Source organism: Amphiprion ocellaris, chromosome 23 (assembly GCF_022539595.1).
Source record: "Amphiprion ocellaris isolate individual 3 ecotype Okinawa chromosome 23, ASM2253959v1, whole genome shotgun sequence".
In the NCBI taxonomy this organism is placed as follows: domain Eukaryota; kingdom Metazoa; phylum Chordata; class Actinopteri; family Pomacentridae; genus Amphiprion; species Amphiprion ocellaris.
The window spans coordinates 9042043-9059862 of record NC_072788.1 but is presented as its reverse complement, the minus strand read 5'-3'; the positions used below and the strand labels follow the sequence as shown (position 1 = coordinate 9059862).

Genomic DNA, 17820 nt, shown 5'->3' with positions numbered 1-17820 from the left:
GTTTTTCCTTTGCCTCAGTCTCTCAGGCACTTTTTTGAGAAGAATGCCTCCACAATAGCAAAAGCAATTTATTTTCCTTTTCACCTAATCTGAGCCTGGTATTCAGAAAATGTAGCTTGATTTAGTGACTTCTGAGAAGAGCGAGGCTGTTGAGTGAAGCCAAGAGAGAGAACTCATATACACCCGTAGATGATTCAAATTACCCGACAGTGCCAGCCTCACAAATAAACATCTAAAAGCAAGACAGATCATTCCAGTCTAATATACTCTGAAAATACAGAAGACAGACAGATAGAGGGGTGGAGAAGATCTTCATTTTTTTGGCTATCAGTCTACATCTGAGATGCACATTGTCCTCGTAACATTTATCTTCTCATAATATTGGTTTTGGGCACTGCAGTAATATTCCAACCTCTGCAGCCAAATACAGCAAAATGCAATTAACAGAGAGAAGCACACAAGCGTGACCTTTACAGGGGACTAGCGTTTCATAATCTAAAGAATGACTCACAGGTTTGAAATATGCAATAGGGCCAGAAGTCAAGAGCTCCTGATTACTTCCTCTTATTGCCACTCTCGTCCTGTCACATGCAACTCCTGTTTCAGCAGCAAGTGGAATTTAGGTCTTTTTTTTTTTTGTGAGTTCAGATTCATCGGAGGAAGCCACAACTCATGTGGCTGAGGAGTTTTCATGCTAGTTCTATTACAAAAGGAAGATGGGAAGTTAAATAACTCACTTTAATCTGTGTTAGGCCTTGAGGTCAGAAAATCTAGGAAAGTTTAAATGCCTCCTGCGTATTATCTCAGCTGCTGAACCGTAAAACTGTTGAAGGAAGTCCAAGACCGATCAATCATGTGTCTTCTCTGGTTTGCAGAGCTCGCGGACGGCCCGATCAGAGGAGGACCGAGACACTCTGTGGGACGCCTGGGGATCGTGGAGTGAATGTTCTCGTACCTGCGGTGGAGGAGCCTCCTACTCGCTCAGAAGATGCCTCAGTTCCAAGTAAGGCCGCCTCTTCACTGCTTTGAGCACAAAAACCTCATATATACTCTGTGAAGCAATGTTGTGGCAGCACATTGGACTGAATTTGTAATTCTACTACAGCATAAGACACTTGAGATAGGGATGCTCAGTAGAAAACATTGCATTTGGAGAGACAAAAAGAACAGAATGCTTGTATTTATCCATACATCCATACATCCATCCACAATAAACCAAATAAACATCAGTACTTCTTATAGAAACAACAGTATTACAGGTGTAGGTGGTTTTGCACAGATCTTACTTGAATACAAAACTCTGAATGTAGTATATGTTGTAGTATATGTCGTGAAATAGATATTACACAGGGCTTTTAAAAGGACAAATATTGTTGATATTGCACTAAAGAGAGAGAGTGCTAGTGGTAAAATCTGGAGGGTCCATGTTTCTATATTTATATACGAGTTGCGTAACTCCTACAGTGCTGACATTAACTTTCAGTTGTGGTTGTTTTTAGTGTCTTTTTCCGCTTTTGAAATCCCTTTATTCGTTGGCTCTTAATGTATTCGGTACTCTATCATGCCTAAAGTGCTTCGATAACTTTAAAAAACTGCAAAGAAACTCTTCTTATGAGAACCAGAGACATAAAATAACTGTCCCATTTTTTACATATCTGACTGAGAGAGTGCTGCCCTGTAAAAAGGCTCAATCTTTAAAAAAAGATTACATCACAGGAGGAGGGGATTTACAGTAAATTTAAAGTTAGAACCTCACTGACCTTCGCATAAATGGAACCGTCCCCGAGACAATTTGTAAGCGTATGCTCAAACACTATCCCAGGTAATCTCTTCTGTTAAAGTCCTGACTGAGGTTGGAGTGATTTCCATTAAAATACAACACCGTGGCTATGAGATTCAGGCAGCATCCCTAATAGTGTGAGTAAATCCCACCAATCAAATCGCGTCATTCCCATCAGTTGTAATGGTGAGTGTTCAAACTGCATATGACTGTTAAATATTCCCGAGGGGTCAGCTGAGAAACCGTCTAGGCAACCTTTTGAGTCTAAACCTTGAGTTCTTCAGTGACAATTGGGATCTGATTTTCATTATTGGCACAGATCAGAGCAGAACAATCAATGTCCCTGGATAAAGTACAAGCAGATATTTTATGTGATAGAATTTGGACTCTTAAAACCATGAGCCCACGTTGGTTGGCTTCCCACTGCTCATCATCTCAGCTTATGTCTCAGGAGGAACTGAAACTTACACTCTGGACCTCTCGGTTTACTTTCATCCTCGTGCCAAAGTCACCGGGTCAGTTGGGCTCCAAGCTAACCCAGTGGGCTTCAAGATTAAAGCTCGGAGGGGCTGAGTATACTGGGCAAAGTGGCCAATTACAAATGGATTTAAGGAACAAGGAGAAAAAAGGGGTCCGAAGGAGCGAGAGGGTATGTTTTCCATAGAAATGTTGTCACATTTATAGGCTGGGAAATAGCTGCAGGGTGACTTCACTGCATTCCTCCATTTTACAGTTCCCAGAATGTATTGCTCAGCCGCTAAAGGTAGCCAGTGCTGCTAAAGTCACCCCTGTTTCAAGGAGCAGCAGCAGTGACAGGAGCAGTAATAACGCAGCTCTCAAAGGACGAACTGACAAAACAGATGTACTAGAAGGTGCTTCAACTTCTCCATAGCCGTGAATCTATCTGCACTGGCACCACAGAACAAGGCTGGGAAGCTTGAGACCCTCTAAACCTCAAACTCTGAAGTGCCAGACCCCCCCTGTACAGCACTGTAAACATTGAGGTCAATGGCTTTTTTAAGGGGTTCATTTCACGATATCGGCAGCGACCGCTTCTCGTAGCCTGCCCAGAATTCTTTGGGTCAGGCAAACCTCAGAATGCTACTGGCTGTAAAAGCAATTGACGTGGTAAGAGGTGTTTGGGGTTTGAGCTCCATATGGGATGTAGGCTGAGTATGCAGATGCTCGTCTTAGGTGCAGGCGGGTATGTTTGCTAACCTGTGTGTCCTTTGGCACTGGCTGTAATGTATGGGCTTCCTGAGCAAACGGTAGCACCCTGCGTCCCGCCTCACCCCGCTGTGGCGTGGGAAAGAGGGAGCAGTGGCCTGGCCCCGGGTGGCAGATCAAACAGCGTCATTAAAAAGCACAACACAAGGCCTCTTGTGCGAGTAAATCTTTGGAAAGAGGGGCTGGAAACGGGCCTGCGACACCCTCCAAACCAATACCATGCCGACTTTTTTCTGCACACATACACATACAAGGAACTTACTGCTACTGCACGAGAGCTGGCTGACCTCCCGAAAGGGCACATGCAAAGTACAGACTAAACACAGATCGCCTGGCCCTCATTAGTCCCATCCGCACAACACACTTCACTTGATCACCAACTCCATTATTAACAGCAGCATTGCTGGTTTGATGCAAGTGTGGACATATGGATTGGGTGTCATGGCAAGAGAAAGCGCCGCTCCGATATTTATGAGGCTCATGGTTGGCAAACACTTTATTATTCTTTTTTTTGCCTTTGTTTTACCAAAAGAAGTCAGTTTCAACTTTATTTTGACTTAGCTGAGCAGAAAGTAGAGAGAGTCCTAGATACCCTTCCACAATCAAGAAATAATGATGAGCAGGGTTGGGAAGAGGCAGGAAGCAAGTTAAGCACCAAAGTGGTATAAATAGGATATTTTCTCTATTCATTAGGGTGCAAAGATGCAGAAATTACACAGGCAGTGACATTAAGTGACTGCGCCAGTTTGGAAGGCATGCCACAGCTGGGTTTAAAGTCTATTTTTAAAGGCTAAGGCTGTTAAAAGTGAAATTTCTCCAAGGCAATGAATTGTCTAATTAACTTGGGCCTGGCACCAAGATTATGTCTGCTGCTTTTCAGTATAGGGGAAAACCCTCTGTGTGGTCTGCGCAATGCAACCTCCTCCTTCTGCTGTTTTTACTATACAACTGAGCACATGTCATGCCAAAATCAAGGAAAAGCAATCTATGTAGAGTTGATGTAGAATCTAAACTTATCTTAGACTGAGATTTGACATCTTTTAGAGGCTAAGAGGCTGAAAAGAAAAGACTCAAGTAAGGAAGTGAGCCGTAAAGGTCACCATATTGTGACCCTTTCCAGCAAACTGATCAAAGTCTCACGTCTTCACGTCTTTCAGTTTTTTCCCTTAAAATGCTGCAAATATGGTTGTTTTCGTCATGAATGTCTAACCCGTGGATTTTATTTCTACACAAAACAACCACAAAAAAAAACAATTAACATGAATTTTTACCATAAGAGACCATTAAAGTCCCACTCCGGTCATTGATTTAACCCCCAAAAAACTCATTTCTCTGTATTAGTGTTCTGTGTTGAGAATTTTTTTCTGTGACAAACATCCCGTACTGTCTTAAAATGACTTTGATATAACTCTACCAGAGTTTCAAACATGATTTAATTAAATTTAGCTGCACTTATTTGGTAACTGATGAATTAGATAAAGTAATTTTCCTACAGAAAAGTAGCACTTCCTCAGATTCCAACTTGTTAAATTTGGGTAGTTTCTCATCTTTTTACTCCCTTTTGACATAAACAGAATATCTTTAAGTTGAGGAGAAAAAACACTTGTCATCTTGGTCTTTGTGAAACACTGATCAACATTTGTCACCATTTTCTGATATTTTATTGACCAAGCAACAAATGATTAACTGAGAAAATGATAGATTAAATGGCAATAAAAATATAATTGTCAATTCCATGCTTAAACTCTCTCCTTCAGCCCCTGGTAAGTTTACTGCAGCTTAAGCAGACCAGCTCACCGAAGGCTCTGCTGCAACTATAAAACTAAACTACATCGTACCACACAATTACATCATTTAATTTTGGAGTGGAGTAGAGTCCGATTCTATAGAAAACTATAAATAGCCCCACCCTACAAGCTGACAGTCTCATTTCTTCCACATTGAAGCTGCTCAGTCATGACACTGGCTGCTTATTTTTCTCATTATGTGTCCTCTAGCAAAAAAAAAAAAACAAAAAACCTTATGGACACCTTGATTTTCATTGGAGAGAGTCTTTAGAAATTGCTCGCAGTCCCTGATTTTTGCAGCAATATAAGCGCATTAAGTTACACCAGACAAAAATCTAGAATAATCAGCAAAAAGATTTTATTTTGAAAGCCTTTCCACTAGATTTGAGGAGACTAAAGGTGCATTCAGACAGGTAGGGGTTGAAGTTCAGTTGGGGCATCACAAAAACCTCAGGATTCATCTTTAATATAGCTAATAAATAATAAAAAAAAGTCTGTAGTTGAGCTGTTTTATTACTTTTAAAATACGTAAGAGTATTTCATGGATTAAGTGGTGAATTAAAGAGAAATTTCAGCCTCGTAGTGGCACAAGATAAAAGGGCAGGGGATTACCAATATTATTATGAATCATCCCCTTGGAACCATGAATATTTATACCAAATGTGACGGTAAAGTGGGCCAAAAGCTGTGGAGACGTCTGGCTGTGAACCAAAGCGCTGCACTGACTGAAAGTCAAACTAGTAGACAAAGGAAAGAAGCAGTGCCGCATCTTTCTCAGCTTCACATTTCTCTCCTCAGATGGCGTGACTGCTCTCAGTTTTCCCAAACTGATCAATGGCAGAGCTCACAGCAAGAGCATATTTTCAGCGTTACAAAATCAGCCACATTCCCATGTGCCCACAAGTGTATCAATGTTATGGCAAAGGTTATGAAGCCCTGTTTGCAATTACTTTCAATCAAGCAGGAAGAGTTGATGACATATATATGGATATTATGGGACAGACAAATTTTGCTGCATTTCCAATATTATGAGGAGTTGGTAGTCTGAATTTTTCATGGTTACAATAGATTTTAGTTGATTTTTTTTTGCCTGAAGATGATGTTGTTGGTGTGCTGGATGGTAATTGTACTCTATTTGCGGTCTTGTGTGGAGTTAACTGATGAACAGAGTCTCTGTAGTTGTGTCTTTTGTGAGTGTTTGGCAGAACAGAGTGGGATCATAGTCTGTGAGTTATGTGCTCCAGGAATTGCGATATTTCAACCAAATAAGTTTCCCCTAACCTGTGATGGTGCCATGATGAATCCTAAATCCTGGCCCTACTTCTGCTTAGCCACCACTTTTAAGCTTATAAAGTCAAAAGGAAATGAAAAGGGAAATTCATTTTATTACATTTGCCTCTTTCTTAAGCATATATTGCTGTCACAGTGTGATTTTCCACACTGACCCAGATCTTTGCTACCTGTCTCTCAGCTCTTGCTCTTTGAAAGTCTCTTGTTTGGGCTCAAGCCCTGTGACCTTCTGTTTGGCTTGGCAGAGTTCACTGTCTGGATTCGTCACAGGCTCTAATGCTCTTGCCATGCCACGCGCTCCACATCCACTCCCTCCACTCTCTGCAATAATATTGTGAAAATCCTAAAGCCCTCGCTCATCCCTGAGTCCAAACTCTGCGACGTTCCCTCCAATCACGATTCCAGATTAGCTAAGGGCCGGTGACACTGGAATTCCTCTTAAGTTCACAAGCTCAAAAGAATATCGTTTGATTAGTTTCCACTGGGGTCTCGGATAATTGGCCTATCATAGTCATCATCGATGGTTTATCATCACTCAGCATCAAAGCAGGAATCCTCATATTCAGTAAGTGGTTAGCTCCGTAATTTGGGCAGAGACACTGCAGATTGTCATGCAGAGAGTCATGATCCAAACTGCTCCAATCTGTTCAGCAGACTCAGACCAGAGGGCTTCACTGTGTCTGTTTTAGTGCTGTGAGTGCAGCAGTGTTGGTTCATGGAGCAAGGATTTATTTATAGACCTGTACACCAAGACAAATGGGAGTACATTTAGAGTATTTATAGTAGCTAATGACTACTGTTTTTAAAATTTTCCCATCTTTTTCCCTCCAGTTCATGTAGAAACCTCAAATTTCCTTTGCTCATCCTGATTTGTTTGTGCCCTAATGCCTTTTACAAGTTAGCTATGTTGGCTTTAAATTGAACTATCTACAGGAAGTGTGATTTCACTGGGAATAGAATGTCATGTTTGCATAAACATCATCATGGATAAGGATTTCATCAAATAAATTAAACATAATTATAAAACAAAAAGGAAGCTCTTTCTCCAGAGATGGCATCTTAAAGCTTGACAGAAGTTTACTGCTGAGAAAATACCTTTTATAGGAAGGTTTTGTGGTCAAATGGAACAACAATTGAGGTATTTGGCCACAATGAGCAGAAAAACATTTGGAGGAGAGAAGGTGAGGCCTATAACTTAAAGAGCATCATATCTACTGTCAAGCATGGCGGTAGCATTATTATGCTCTGGGGCCGTTTTGCTACCTGTAGAACCGGTGCTTTAAACAAAGTAAATGGAATAATGAAGGAGGATTACCTCCACATTCTTCAGGAAAACCTAAAATCATCAGCCAGAAGATTGATTGCAGTTGGGTGTTCCAACAAGACAGTGACCCCAAAGTCAGGGTTACGGTTAAGAAGTCCTGACAAAAACCTGGACTGTGCTGAAGAAACAAATCTGTCAGAGAACCAATGATTTACTTAACCCTTTAATACACAACATGGGTCAAAAGTGATCCATAGTCAATGGAAAATGGGTATCTCTTGACTCATGTTGCGCATCAAAGGGTTAAACAGCACCAATTTTGTCAAGAGCAGTGGTCAAATATACACCAGAAGCTTAGCTTGTGATTGGCTACCAAAAACACCTAGTTGAGGTGATAGTGGCCACAGGACATTAAACCAAATAGTACAACTGTTTGTATGTTTTCGACCCATCAGATTTCATCATATTACGAGAAGAACTGTAATAAATCTATGAAAGAACCAAAATGCATGACACGTGTTTCTGTGGTCCCATCAGAGAAAAATAACAGTTGTAGGAGTCACTGGAAACTCAAGACTGCCATGATCTTTACAAGTGTGTGTAAGATTTTGTTCACGACTGTATATTCTTGTATTGATGCATCGTCACACTGTGTGAAATATACTGTTAAGGCTTTGCAAACACACCACAGACTCATGTTTGTGGGTTGCCACATCATACTCAGCAATTTTTTGAAAAAAATGAGAAGAAAGTCAATGGATGAAATGCCAGCTGAAGATGACTGGTGTGCACTGTGGTTTGTTTTATCATTTACTCCCTTTTTTTCCATCTGCAGGACCTGCGAAGGGCAGAATATCAAATATCGCACATGCAGTAATGTGGTAAGTTAGCAAACTTGTCTCTGTGTAATGGATGTCACTACAGCTTTCAAGTAGTCTTTAGTAAAAAACTTGTGGTTGACAATTAGAACAGTGAAAGTATTACTAAGATTTGTGCCGAAGGGGTGTAATTTAGTGATCTAGGATCCTGTTGTTGGAGAGAAAGTAAGAAGTGGTTGGGGAAAGCATCTTGTTTTCATTTAATCTGGCGATTACATGCAGCTATCACAATCTAAACCACCAAGACATGCTACATTACCAATCCTCTTCCCACGTAAAAAGTGATATTTGATGTTTTACACTGTTGTTTTGTTTTTTAAATGTTCTTTTCTGCGTTGTCCTCAGGACTGCCCTCCAGATGCCGGTGACTTTCGAGCCCAGCAGTGTTCGGCTCATGCCGATGTGCGATACCAGGGTCAGTTCCACGAGTGGCTGCCCATGTACAACGACCCGGACAACCCCTGCACTCTCAAATGCAAAGCCAAGGGTTCGGGCCTTGTGGTGGAGCTGGCGCCCAAAGTGCTGGATGGAACACGCTGTTACACCGAGTCCTTGGACATGTGCATCAGTGGAGTCTGCCAGGTGGGAGAAAGTGTCATCGAGCTGCATTGCTTCCATCAAGAATTTCCTCTTATTTCTTTCATTTTATCTTTTATTGAGAGCCAAAATGTACATCTTGTAGGACTCACAATGTTGTGAAGAAGAAAAATCAGAGAGTTGGCCAACTCCTTTTGATTTTTTTTTCAGCGTTTGGACACTTTCACAAATTTTGGTTCCCAAAAGAGCCTTTTTATAAACCAAAAAAAAAGTGATTTTGATCAAACGTTACTGAGAATATCTAAAAAATGTCTCATATGATAAACAGCCACAAGCTTAGATTAAGCTGAAGGCAGTCTTGGAAAACACAAGGACAAATATGCAGTGTGTTTGGAGCATTAATGCAACTTGATTGCTTACATGCTTTCAAGTTGTGAAATGTGATCCTTACCCAGTTTAATACAGAATTTAAATTTTTGCAGCACTATGAGAAGCAATATTTTGATATAGAAATATTTTTTTACTCTAAGCTGCAAAACTCAAATCAAAAGTTCTCCACCAAAATACACAGTTTGACACAAAGTTGAGTCAAATCATAACCATACAAGTCTGCAGAAAGGAATTTCTTTGTAAAGCTAAATATTTTTAATTCATTCGTAGTGTTCGTACTGCTTCCAAGTTGAGCCTTTTTGGAAGCAAAAAGTAATCAAACCCAGAAGACCAAAACACACTTGGCTGACCTACAACACCAACATCATGCCATCTGCTTTACCAATGAATACCCAATGAGAATAATATTTGACATTTGGCTTTTGACTGACAGTCCAGGAAATAGTTTACAGTGCATTCTGTCTCGGCTGAATGGAATTACATCCCGAGGCATCGTGTGTGCAGAGACACACTGGGATTTTAATGCACTCTCTTACAAAGCTTCGACTCACATTGTGGTTTGGGGTTTTATTTTACCGACAGAAACTGCGACAAACTCCATCAATCAACTATTGGTAGTTTAAGATAGTGTTTAATGAGAAACATTGGAAAATAGTTTTTGGAAACATAATCTGGCATAAAGGGATGTTTCATGCTATCTGAATAACAATAGATGTGAATATTGAAGAGACCAGATGGTTGTTTGGGTTGTTTCATTGCAACATTTTCTATGGAGAGATGCGGATTCTTCACACTTAATCGACATGAACATGAGTACCATTTGTTCTTTTTATGTTTTTGCAGAATATCTTTGAAAGAATTTACCTGCTAGATTTTCTGAAAACTGATGATTTTTGAAGAATTCCAATGTTACCAAAATCTGGTTGCTGCACATGTCAAAGGTAACGTTTCCACTGTGTCCTTTCCGCTGTGTGTTACAGATTGTAGGTTGTGATCATGAGCTGGGGAGCACGGCGAAGGAAGACAACTGTGGCATCTGCAACGGAGATGGTTCATCCTGCAGACTTGTGCGAGGGCATTACAAATCCCAGCATGCATCAGGAAAAAGTAATGCATCATAACTCAGATTCAATCAGTCAGTTTTTCTGATTAAAAATATTGCTTGCTTTAAAGAGGTGTTATAACAATTTCACCCATTCTTTTACCCTAAAACTGTCAACTGCGCTGGCTGCAACAGTTTTCACACTGGAAAATAAGTCTGATAATGGCACCAGGGGCATCTTGGCTTGGATTTGGAGATTTAAGCACTTAAATGGGAATCCTGCATTATAGCCCTGCTCATAAATTTGGTGTGTTTACCAGCAAGGGAGCTTCTGACAAAAAATACAGTTGAGTTGCATTATGGGAAGTGCATTAGCCTCTGGGGCACTGATTTTTGCATCTTTTTTAAAGAACTTTTTCTAAGTTTTTAACAAATTTTCTGATCCTTCTCTCACAATTTACTTTTTCTAATTTTTATCCATTCCTCTGTATTTTTGAAATACTGTAATAACATTTTTTTTTTGCAGAAAATTGTATATTATACTAATATAATGCGCATCCATTGACTGTGTATAAAGTGTTGATGTAGCCATGGTGATTTCACCCACTGTTTTGAGGCTTCGACTTTGGTATTTGGCCATTGCCATCTTGTTTTTTTGCAACTGGATGTGACTTGTGAGGGATCGATCTAACAGGGAACTCGTGGAAATTAAGCACAACAATACATTAGTATCTAGGACTCACATGGTAGCTACATCCTGGAAGTCTGTGTTACTGTAAATGGGACTATAATTTACAAAATGAACTTCACGCTGTGTTGAAAAGGACTTAACATCAGCAGATGAAACTATACATTAAATAAGAAAACATTTACTAAGTGAGGTATCCAGTAAGAAGTAGGGTAATTTTCTCATAGACTTCTTATGGCAACTGGAGGAGTCGCCACCTGCTGGCTGTTAGAAAGAATGCAAATTTAAGGTTTTACTTTTGACTTCACTTTTCAAATCTGGAGGCAACTTCCATCTTTTACATAAAGTCGTGTGTTTATAGTCTTTTCACCGACTGCAGTTTTGTTCAAGGTAGTTGCATTGCATCATCAAACTATAATGGATTTCATTGTATTTATGTCAGTATCAATTAGCTCCTTCTTCACCTTACTCTCTCTGTCTTGTTCAAGCTGAAGAAACAGTGGTCGTCATCCCGTTTAAGAGCCGTCACGTCCGTCTCGTCCTGAAAGGCCCGGATCACTTGTGTAAGTCCTGGTAGGTCCAGGGTGCCCTTCCATCCAAAACAGCTCAACATGATCTTTGTATTTGGCATTTGGTGTTTTATATTGCCAAATTGTTCACACTGGACACAAGTCCTCTCCATTGCCCTGACTCTTCATGCAGATGGTGTTCTGCTTTAGTGACTAATTTTTCACACACACATATATCTACTGTATGTTAAGGGTAGAAAAAGGACATGATGGTGGTGTTTTCGTACCAGAAAACAGATTATTACACTTGGCAGACTTTTGTAATGGTAGTTCACCCCAATAACAATCTATAATTATCCTTTTTCCCTCCCTGTTCCAAAAAGCCTCTCTCATCTAGACTGTTTTAAAAGCAGTCTGACTAGAGGAGGTACATATTTTTTCCTTTTCCTTTGACTCTGAGAAGACATAAGTCTTCCAGCAAATTTCACTGATGTCAAAGTACTGGCATCAAACTCCCCCTGGATCAAATTGATAACAAATGTTTCATCGTTGTACCTTTCCTTTGCTTCATGGTTAGTTTGGAGAATGTTTCCTGAATGGATGGATTTTTCATTAAACATTTCCGTCCATCCATTTTTGCCCGAAGACTCTTAAATTGTAACCACTTGTCAGCAGATGATGATGGTTACCGCTCCTTCCAGTGTCTCTGTTGTTTTTGTTTAAATGTCCACACCGGAGTTACACAAGACTCTGTTAAGCCGGAGGTGAGGTGAGGTCAAACTCACAGCAGTGCTGGCCTGTCCACAGACCTCCATGAGCTTCCTGCCAGTGCCAGAGTGGAGTTCTTTGCCTCCAAATGCAACAGCCAGACTGTGCTCTTTGTGTGTAACTGAATCTGACTGAAGATCTGTGTCGAGGGTCTGTGATAAGTGAAAAGTGGTGCAATAATGAAGTAAAATGTGCAAGAAATGTTAAAAAATGAAGGTAAAGGTGAATTTCCTTTTAGTCAGTGGCCATACCTGCCCCCACATTGTATGTTATGACTAATATGTCTGTTTTACTCAAGTTATCTATTGTTTTTTTTCTTCAGATGTGGAGAGTAAGACTCTAGAGGGGGTAAAAGATGAATTGGTGTTGGATAAATCAGGCCAGTACCACCTGGAGAACACCACCCTGGACTACCAGAAACTTTCCGATAAAGAGGTCCTGAGAATCACCGGGCCACTTGGAGCTGACTTCACAGTCAAAGTAAGAGCTGAAACCAACACATATTTTGAATCGGAAGTCTTAAAGCTAGAGTAAGCATTAATCTGACAAAGGAAAAAATAAAAAAACACCCTCCTCCTACTCCTTCCACGTGGATCCAATTCAAGGTTAACCATTAATACAAATGTAAACGTGAGACAGAATTAGCCACAACTGCAGCCATGAGTTAAGCAACGTTCAACATGGCCACTCATCACCAGCTTGCAGGTAAATCTACCTACACAACCTAACCAACTACTTAACCACAGGAAGTACACAGCTTAACTGTCCAGGAGAAGAACAAAAGTTTGAAATATAGTTGATGTAGGTCTCTGTTCTAGTTGGAAACTTTGCAGGCATTGAAATGTGTTTTGCTGCTCTCTTTTTGCTAAATACATTGAGCTTTTATGTGGGGGTTGCTTCATAGTATAGTCAGTTGCTGCTAAAATTGGAATAGCAACTTTTTCTGCAAGATTTCCAACCCTTGAATTAAGCTTGTGCATCTGCGTTTGTAGAACATCTAATATGAACAACACCCTCTCTGAAAAAACCTATGATTGACCAAAGTCTCCTATCATGTGCTCCAGTTCCAAGAGGATTTGCAGAATTCTAGTTTTCTTTCAGACCACTAAAAAAAATTTGTAATTCCTCAAGGTTAAAAAGAACATTTTGCACAATGATTCCAAAAAATTACAGCTTTCGCCAACTTAAAACTGCTCTACTCAGACACTACATATTAACAACAATTCAAATGGTGTTTTGTAAAAGAGGTCCCTCATGGTGACTCAGATCATTTCTTCTGCACAAAAAATTTTGACGTACACTATGTACAGGAGCAAACAACAGAGTCTGTGATTAGCTGGTAAACATAGGTAAAGATTTTGGAGAGTAGGTGGAGACCAAAATTGAGTTAATAGAGGAGTTCAGTCTGGCTTTTCATTCAGCAGGTGGACAAAAACACAACTCAGAGTGAATGCTGTTGTTGCTCCACACCTGCTGAATGCGCTTTTTGCTAAAAAAATAAAAATCTCATCCACTGTCAGTATTGTGTCCACAACTAAGAGGCTGTAAAATGCCTGACTGTAGAATTGCCTTGGAAACATATGGACGACAGCGGTAGCTTCAGGAATTTCTTTAACTCTATTATCAGGTAGCTAAAACCAGCAGCCCTCAGACTTGCTTGCATGCAAATGATCCCAATCAGCTTAACTCTACTGAGCAGCTGACATCACTGGGACCTTTTTGTTGTCTTTTCCGCTCTTTAATTCAGAACTGTCGTTGTTGCCACGAAAAGCTCTGAAAATAGAGCAGCCAAACTAAACTGGGCTCTGATAAGGTTGTTATTCATGAACTCCCGGTGACCTCCTCCGTGTTATGCAGAGTTCAAAGCAGATTCGATTTCAAGATTTTGGCATACGTGTGAGCCACATAAATATCAAATTCAAAGACAACTCTTTTGTCTGCTTGCGCTCTTTAAGGGGCAGCATGTTTTGAAGCAATGTGTCATCAGGCATTAATAATAGTAGCATAAACATTAGTCGCTCCAAACCCAGTGGTTGGTTTTGGCTTAATAATGTGAAATGATTTCATGTCTTTGGCTGCCACGTTCAATATTACTCCATGGTGTAAATGCCACTTGATGAAACTTGTGTTTGATTCATGCTGACATGACAAACTGTGAGGAGGAATTGCAGCACGTCTGGTTATCAAATGTCAAATTTTATTTATGTCTTACAACACAACAGTACATAAATCCACTTCATAAATCCAGTAGTTTAACAGCGCAATGGCACAATGACTGCAACATATTTTTCTGCTTTGTTTCAGACACATATTCTCAGACGAGGGCAAGTGAGTGGACAGTAAAAAATTATACAGGCCACAGGCTGGGAACCGCCTGTGAAAACTTCCTCCCTCATAAACACAAGTCAGGATCGGACAATAAATAGGAACAGAGGAGACGGAAATCTGAGAGGCTATAAATGCATAATTTTCTAATCTGTTACGAGGCAGACGGCCAGTTCATACCACACGGCTGGAAAAATGTTTGGAAAATCATATTAAAAAGTTGCCAGACAGTCTTTCCACTGTAAACACATGAATGTGAATGAGTAGCAGCGGAGTTTAATTTATATGTCTTATAGGTATAATGAATACAGGGACTTTCTTCAAATATTTGAAAACACTGACACGCATAGTCTCAATTCTTTATGGTTCATTTTATCTCAGCAAAGCACAAAGACATAATCTCTTCCCATCTGGGAAATTATGAATCTTTTTCTATGACAGCCGCACTTATCCTGCTTAGAGCTGTGTTCAAGAATTGTGCAGAAATAGACATTTCAGGGTCAAATTCAGATGAAAAATAACATGTCGAAGTATATTCCAGTATCTTTTAGTCATATGTTTGCATTATCAGTGATCAAAGTTTCTATAATTTCATCAGCAGTGGCTATTTTTTCCTGCCATTTTAAATTTTCTCTAAAAACTGTTTCAGAGGACTGAAAACGGTAAAACCAAAGCTTAGTGTAGTTAGTCATTAACATCTGTGTCACAAGGGTGAATTATAAACTATTTGAAGCTTCAGATTGTGCTAAATGATTTATGTAAGTTTAGAATGCTGCTTTAATTAATTGGTGTAATATCTGTCAATGCGTTGCAGCGATTAAAGCACAAAGAAGTCATAGCAGGGATTTGTTTTTCCATTTTTATTTTAACAGCTTCAGCTTTAGCTCCTGAACTAAAATGAGTTAGACACCCCTGCTTTAGAGGCATAATAATATCAGTACAAGATGTCTGAAGATAATTTGTTGGTGACACCATGGACATTGTATCTGTAGGTGCAGTTCACCAGTGGAGCCGACAGTGTGGTCCAGTACATCTACTACCAGCCCATCATCCACCGCTGGAGAGAGACCGACTTCTTCCCCTGTTCTGTGACATGTGGTGGAGGTCAGATGACACATATCTGTACGTAGACATGATTTGATGTCTCGGACTGTATTATTCTGACATTTCTTTGCCTGCAGGTTACCAGCTGACCTCAGCAGAGTGCTTTGATCTACGGAGCGGCCGGGTGGTAGTGGACCAGTATTGCCATTATTACCCCGAGAACGTCAAACCAAAACCCAAACTGCAGGAGTGCAACATGGAGCCCTGCCTGGACAGGTTAGACACTCACTCTAATTCCATTCAAATGGATTAAAAACTCAATTTTGATGTCACGTTTTACAAACCAAATGTCCTTTCCTGTTTCTGGCGTTTAGCGACGGCTACAAGCAAATTATGCCATACGACCTCTACCACCCCCTGCCTCGGTACGTACTCACCGACTGTGAGGCAGAGTAGTGACGCAATCAAAAGCATCTCGAGTAGTAGTTTTTTTTTTCTGATGTCAGATGGGAGAGCAGCCCCTGGACGGCCTGCTCCACCTCCTGCGGCGGCGGCATCCAAAGTCGCTCGGTTTCATGTGTGGAGGAGGACATGCAGGGGAACATCACCCCCACAGAGGAGTGGAAATGTCTCTACTCCCCTAAAACAGCAATCCTGCAGCCCTGCAACACCTTCGACTGCCCCACCTGGCTGGCACAGGAGTGGTCACCTGTAGGTACCCTTCTTTGTTCTGTTTTTGAGCATGTAACCGTTCTATTCAGTAAAAACACTCACAAAGGCCCAGGAAATTAAGCTGTACTTGATTATAGCCTTCTTGTGAGGTGCTGTAGAACATCACAGAAATGGAAATGCAAAGTACAGCTAGTTTTACAGCTATGACCAACTTGATGGTCAAATATTAGCAAAGTGTTAACTCAGAGAAATAAAAATAATGAGCTTACTTTATGATAAACAGAAGGAGTAGCACTGCTAATTCCAGTTTGAATGTCCCTTCAACCCACCTCCATAACATACACAGCTTTATTAAACCTCCATTCAACAGCATGTATAGAGTTTTTTTCCAGCCAGAACACATTCACATTATCAGGGTGGTGCATCTGAACACACTCTTGGTATTTCGCTGTAATTCTGAGTTGCTGTTGCACGAATCAATCCTGAAATCAGGAAAGAAGTAGAATGTAAATAAAATTCAAATCTGCTTTATAATCTCCTCTCCAGCAGGTGTTATAAGGTCTTTTTCGAACACACCTCCACACAAAAAATAGGTCTTTTTCCAGAACTGCTTCTGCTCTGAATATGTTTTTACATCACATTACATAGAGATTTACTGGTATCCATTTTTTGCTACAGTAGTTATGTTTATCACTAATAACCTCAGTGTACAGGGGCTGATATGTTCATCCACGTTGTGTTTTTTAAAGCCCTGCACCTGTATGGAAGCAACACAACCATAGCCAGAAGGAGAGAATGTGAAAATGTAAAGCCATTCACTATATAAAAAAAGAAAGAAAAGAAAACCAAAAGTTGAATTTTTTGATTAGTTGTTTTACAAAAATTTTTTAAAAATGGAATCAACATGTACAGCTTTTTTCCAAGTCTCCTATCTGCTCTGTGTAAACACAGCCTGCAGTTCAGCCGAGTTCAGCCAGAAATCTAAGAATTTTTATCACATGACTGTTGGTCACAGCTGAGTAACCAGTCACTGATGCTCCATGGTTGTGCTGAGGAATGCAGATTGTTTTGTGTTTGTGTGTTTTTAGGCGTGGAACATTTTTCAGACAGAACAGCACCTCATGGACGAGTAGTTCAAGGACCACTGGAAAGTTGAAAACCCAATATTCTTTTCTAATTGTGTATTTTCTAGTACTGATAAATATTGTCATTTTGGCAATTTTATCCCTTTGGCTGGTTTTGAGGTTAAGAGGGTAATTAACACTATAATAGTGAACCTTTTGCAACTTCCTATTGCTTGTTTTTTTAAAATCTTATTTGTTGTTTTTTTAGCATCACATAAGGAAGTTATACGTTTAATTTTGCTGTCATTATACAGTGACGATAAAAATGTTATGTCCTATTCAACCATAAATGTCGCGTTTACCTTCCTCGAGGGCATTTTTGTGCCGTTCCAGTTGAGCAGGTCCATGCAGAAGCCCAGGGAGCCAGATTTGTGGCCTCCTAAAAACCTGGGATGCTGTTTATCTTGCACATTCTTCCTTTGCCTTTAAAATGCTTGTTTTGGCAGGGGATATACAAAGTTCACTCCTGAGCGGAGAGCTGCTGGGATGGTTGAA

At 40.2% G+C, this 17820-nt stretch overlaps 1 protein-coding gene across 4 annotated transcripts in view; it reads left to right on the top strand.

The window, feature by feature from the left end:
* The window catches only part of LOC111589169 (ADAMTS-like protein 1), a 106956-nt gene that overhangs the window by 71476 nt on the left and 17660 nt on the right, over positions 1-17820 (top strand). For all 4 annotated transcript variants that reach the window (XM_023299961.3, XM_035943774.2, XM_023299962.3 and 1 more), the window contains 10 exons: positions 876-1003; positions 8184-8229; positions 8572-8808; positions 10134-10260; positions 11372-11446; positions 12483-12640; positions 15478-15589; positions 15667-15805; positions 15904-15954; positions 16036-16240. In XM_023299961.3, the coding sequence (XP_023155729.2) occupies positions 876-1003; positions 8184-8229; positions 8572-8808; positions 10134-10260; positions 11372-11446; positions 12483-12640; positions 15478-15589; positions 15667-15805; positions 15904-15954; positions 16036-16240 (1278 nt within the window). The remainder of the gene's footprint in view (positions 1-875; positions 1004-8183; positions 8230-8571; positions 8809-10133; positions 10261-11371; positions 11447-12482; positions 12641-15477; positions 15590-15666; positions 15806-15903; positions 15955-16035; positions 16241-17820) is intronic.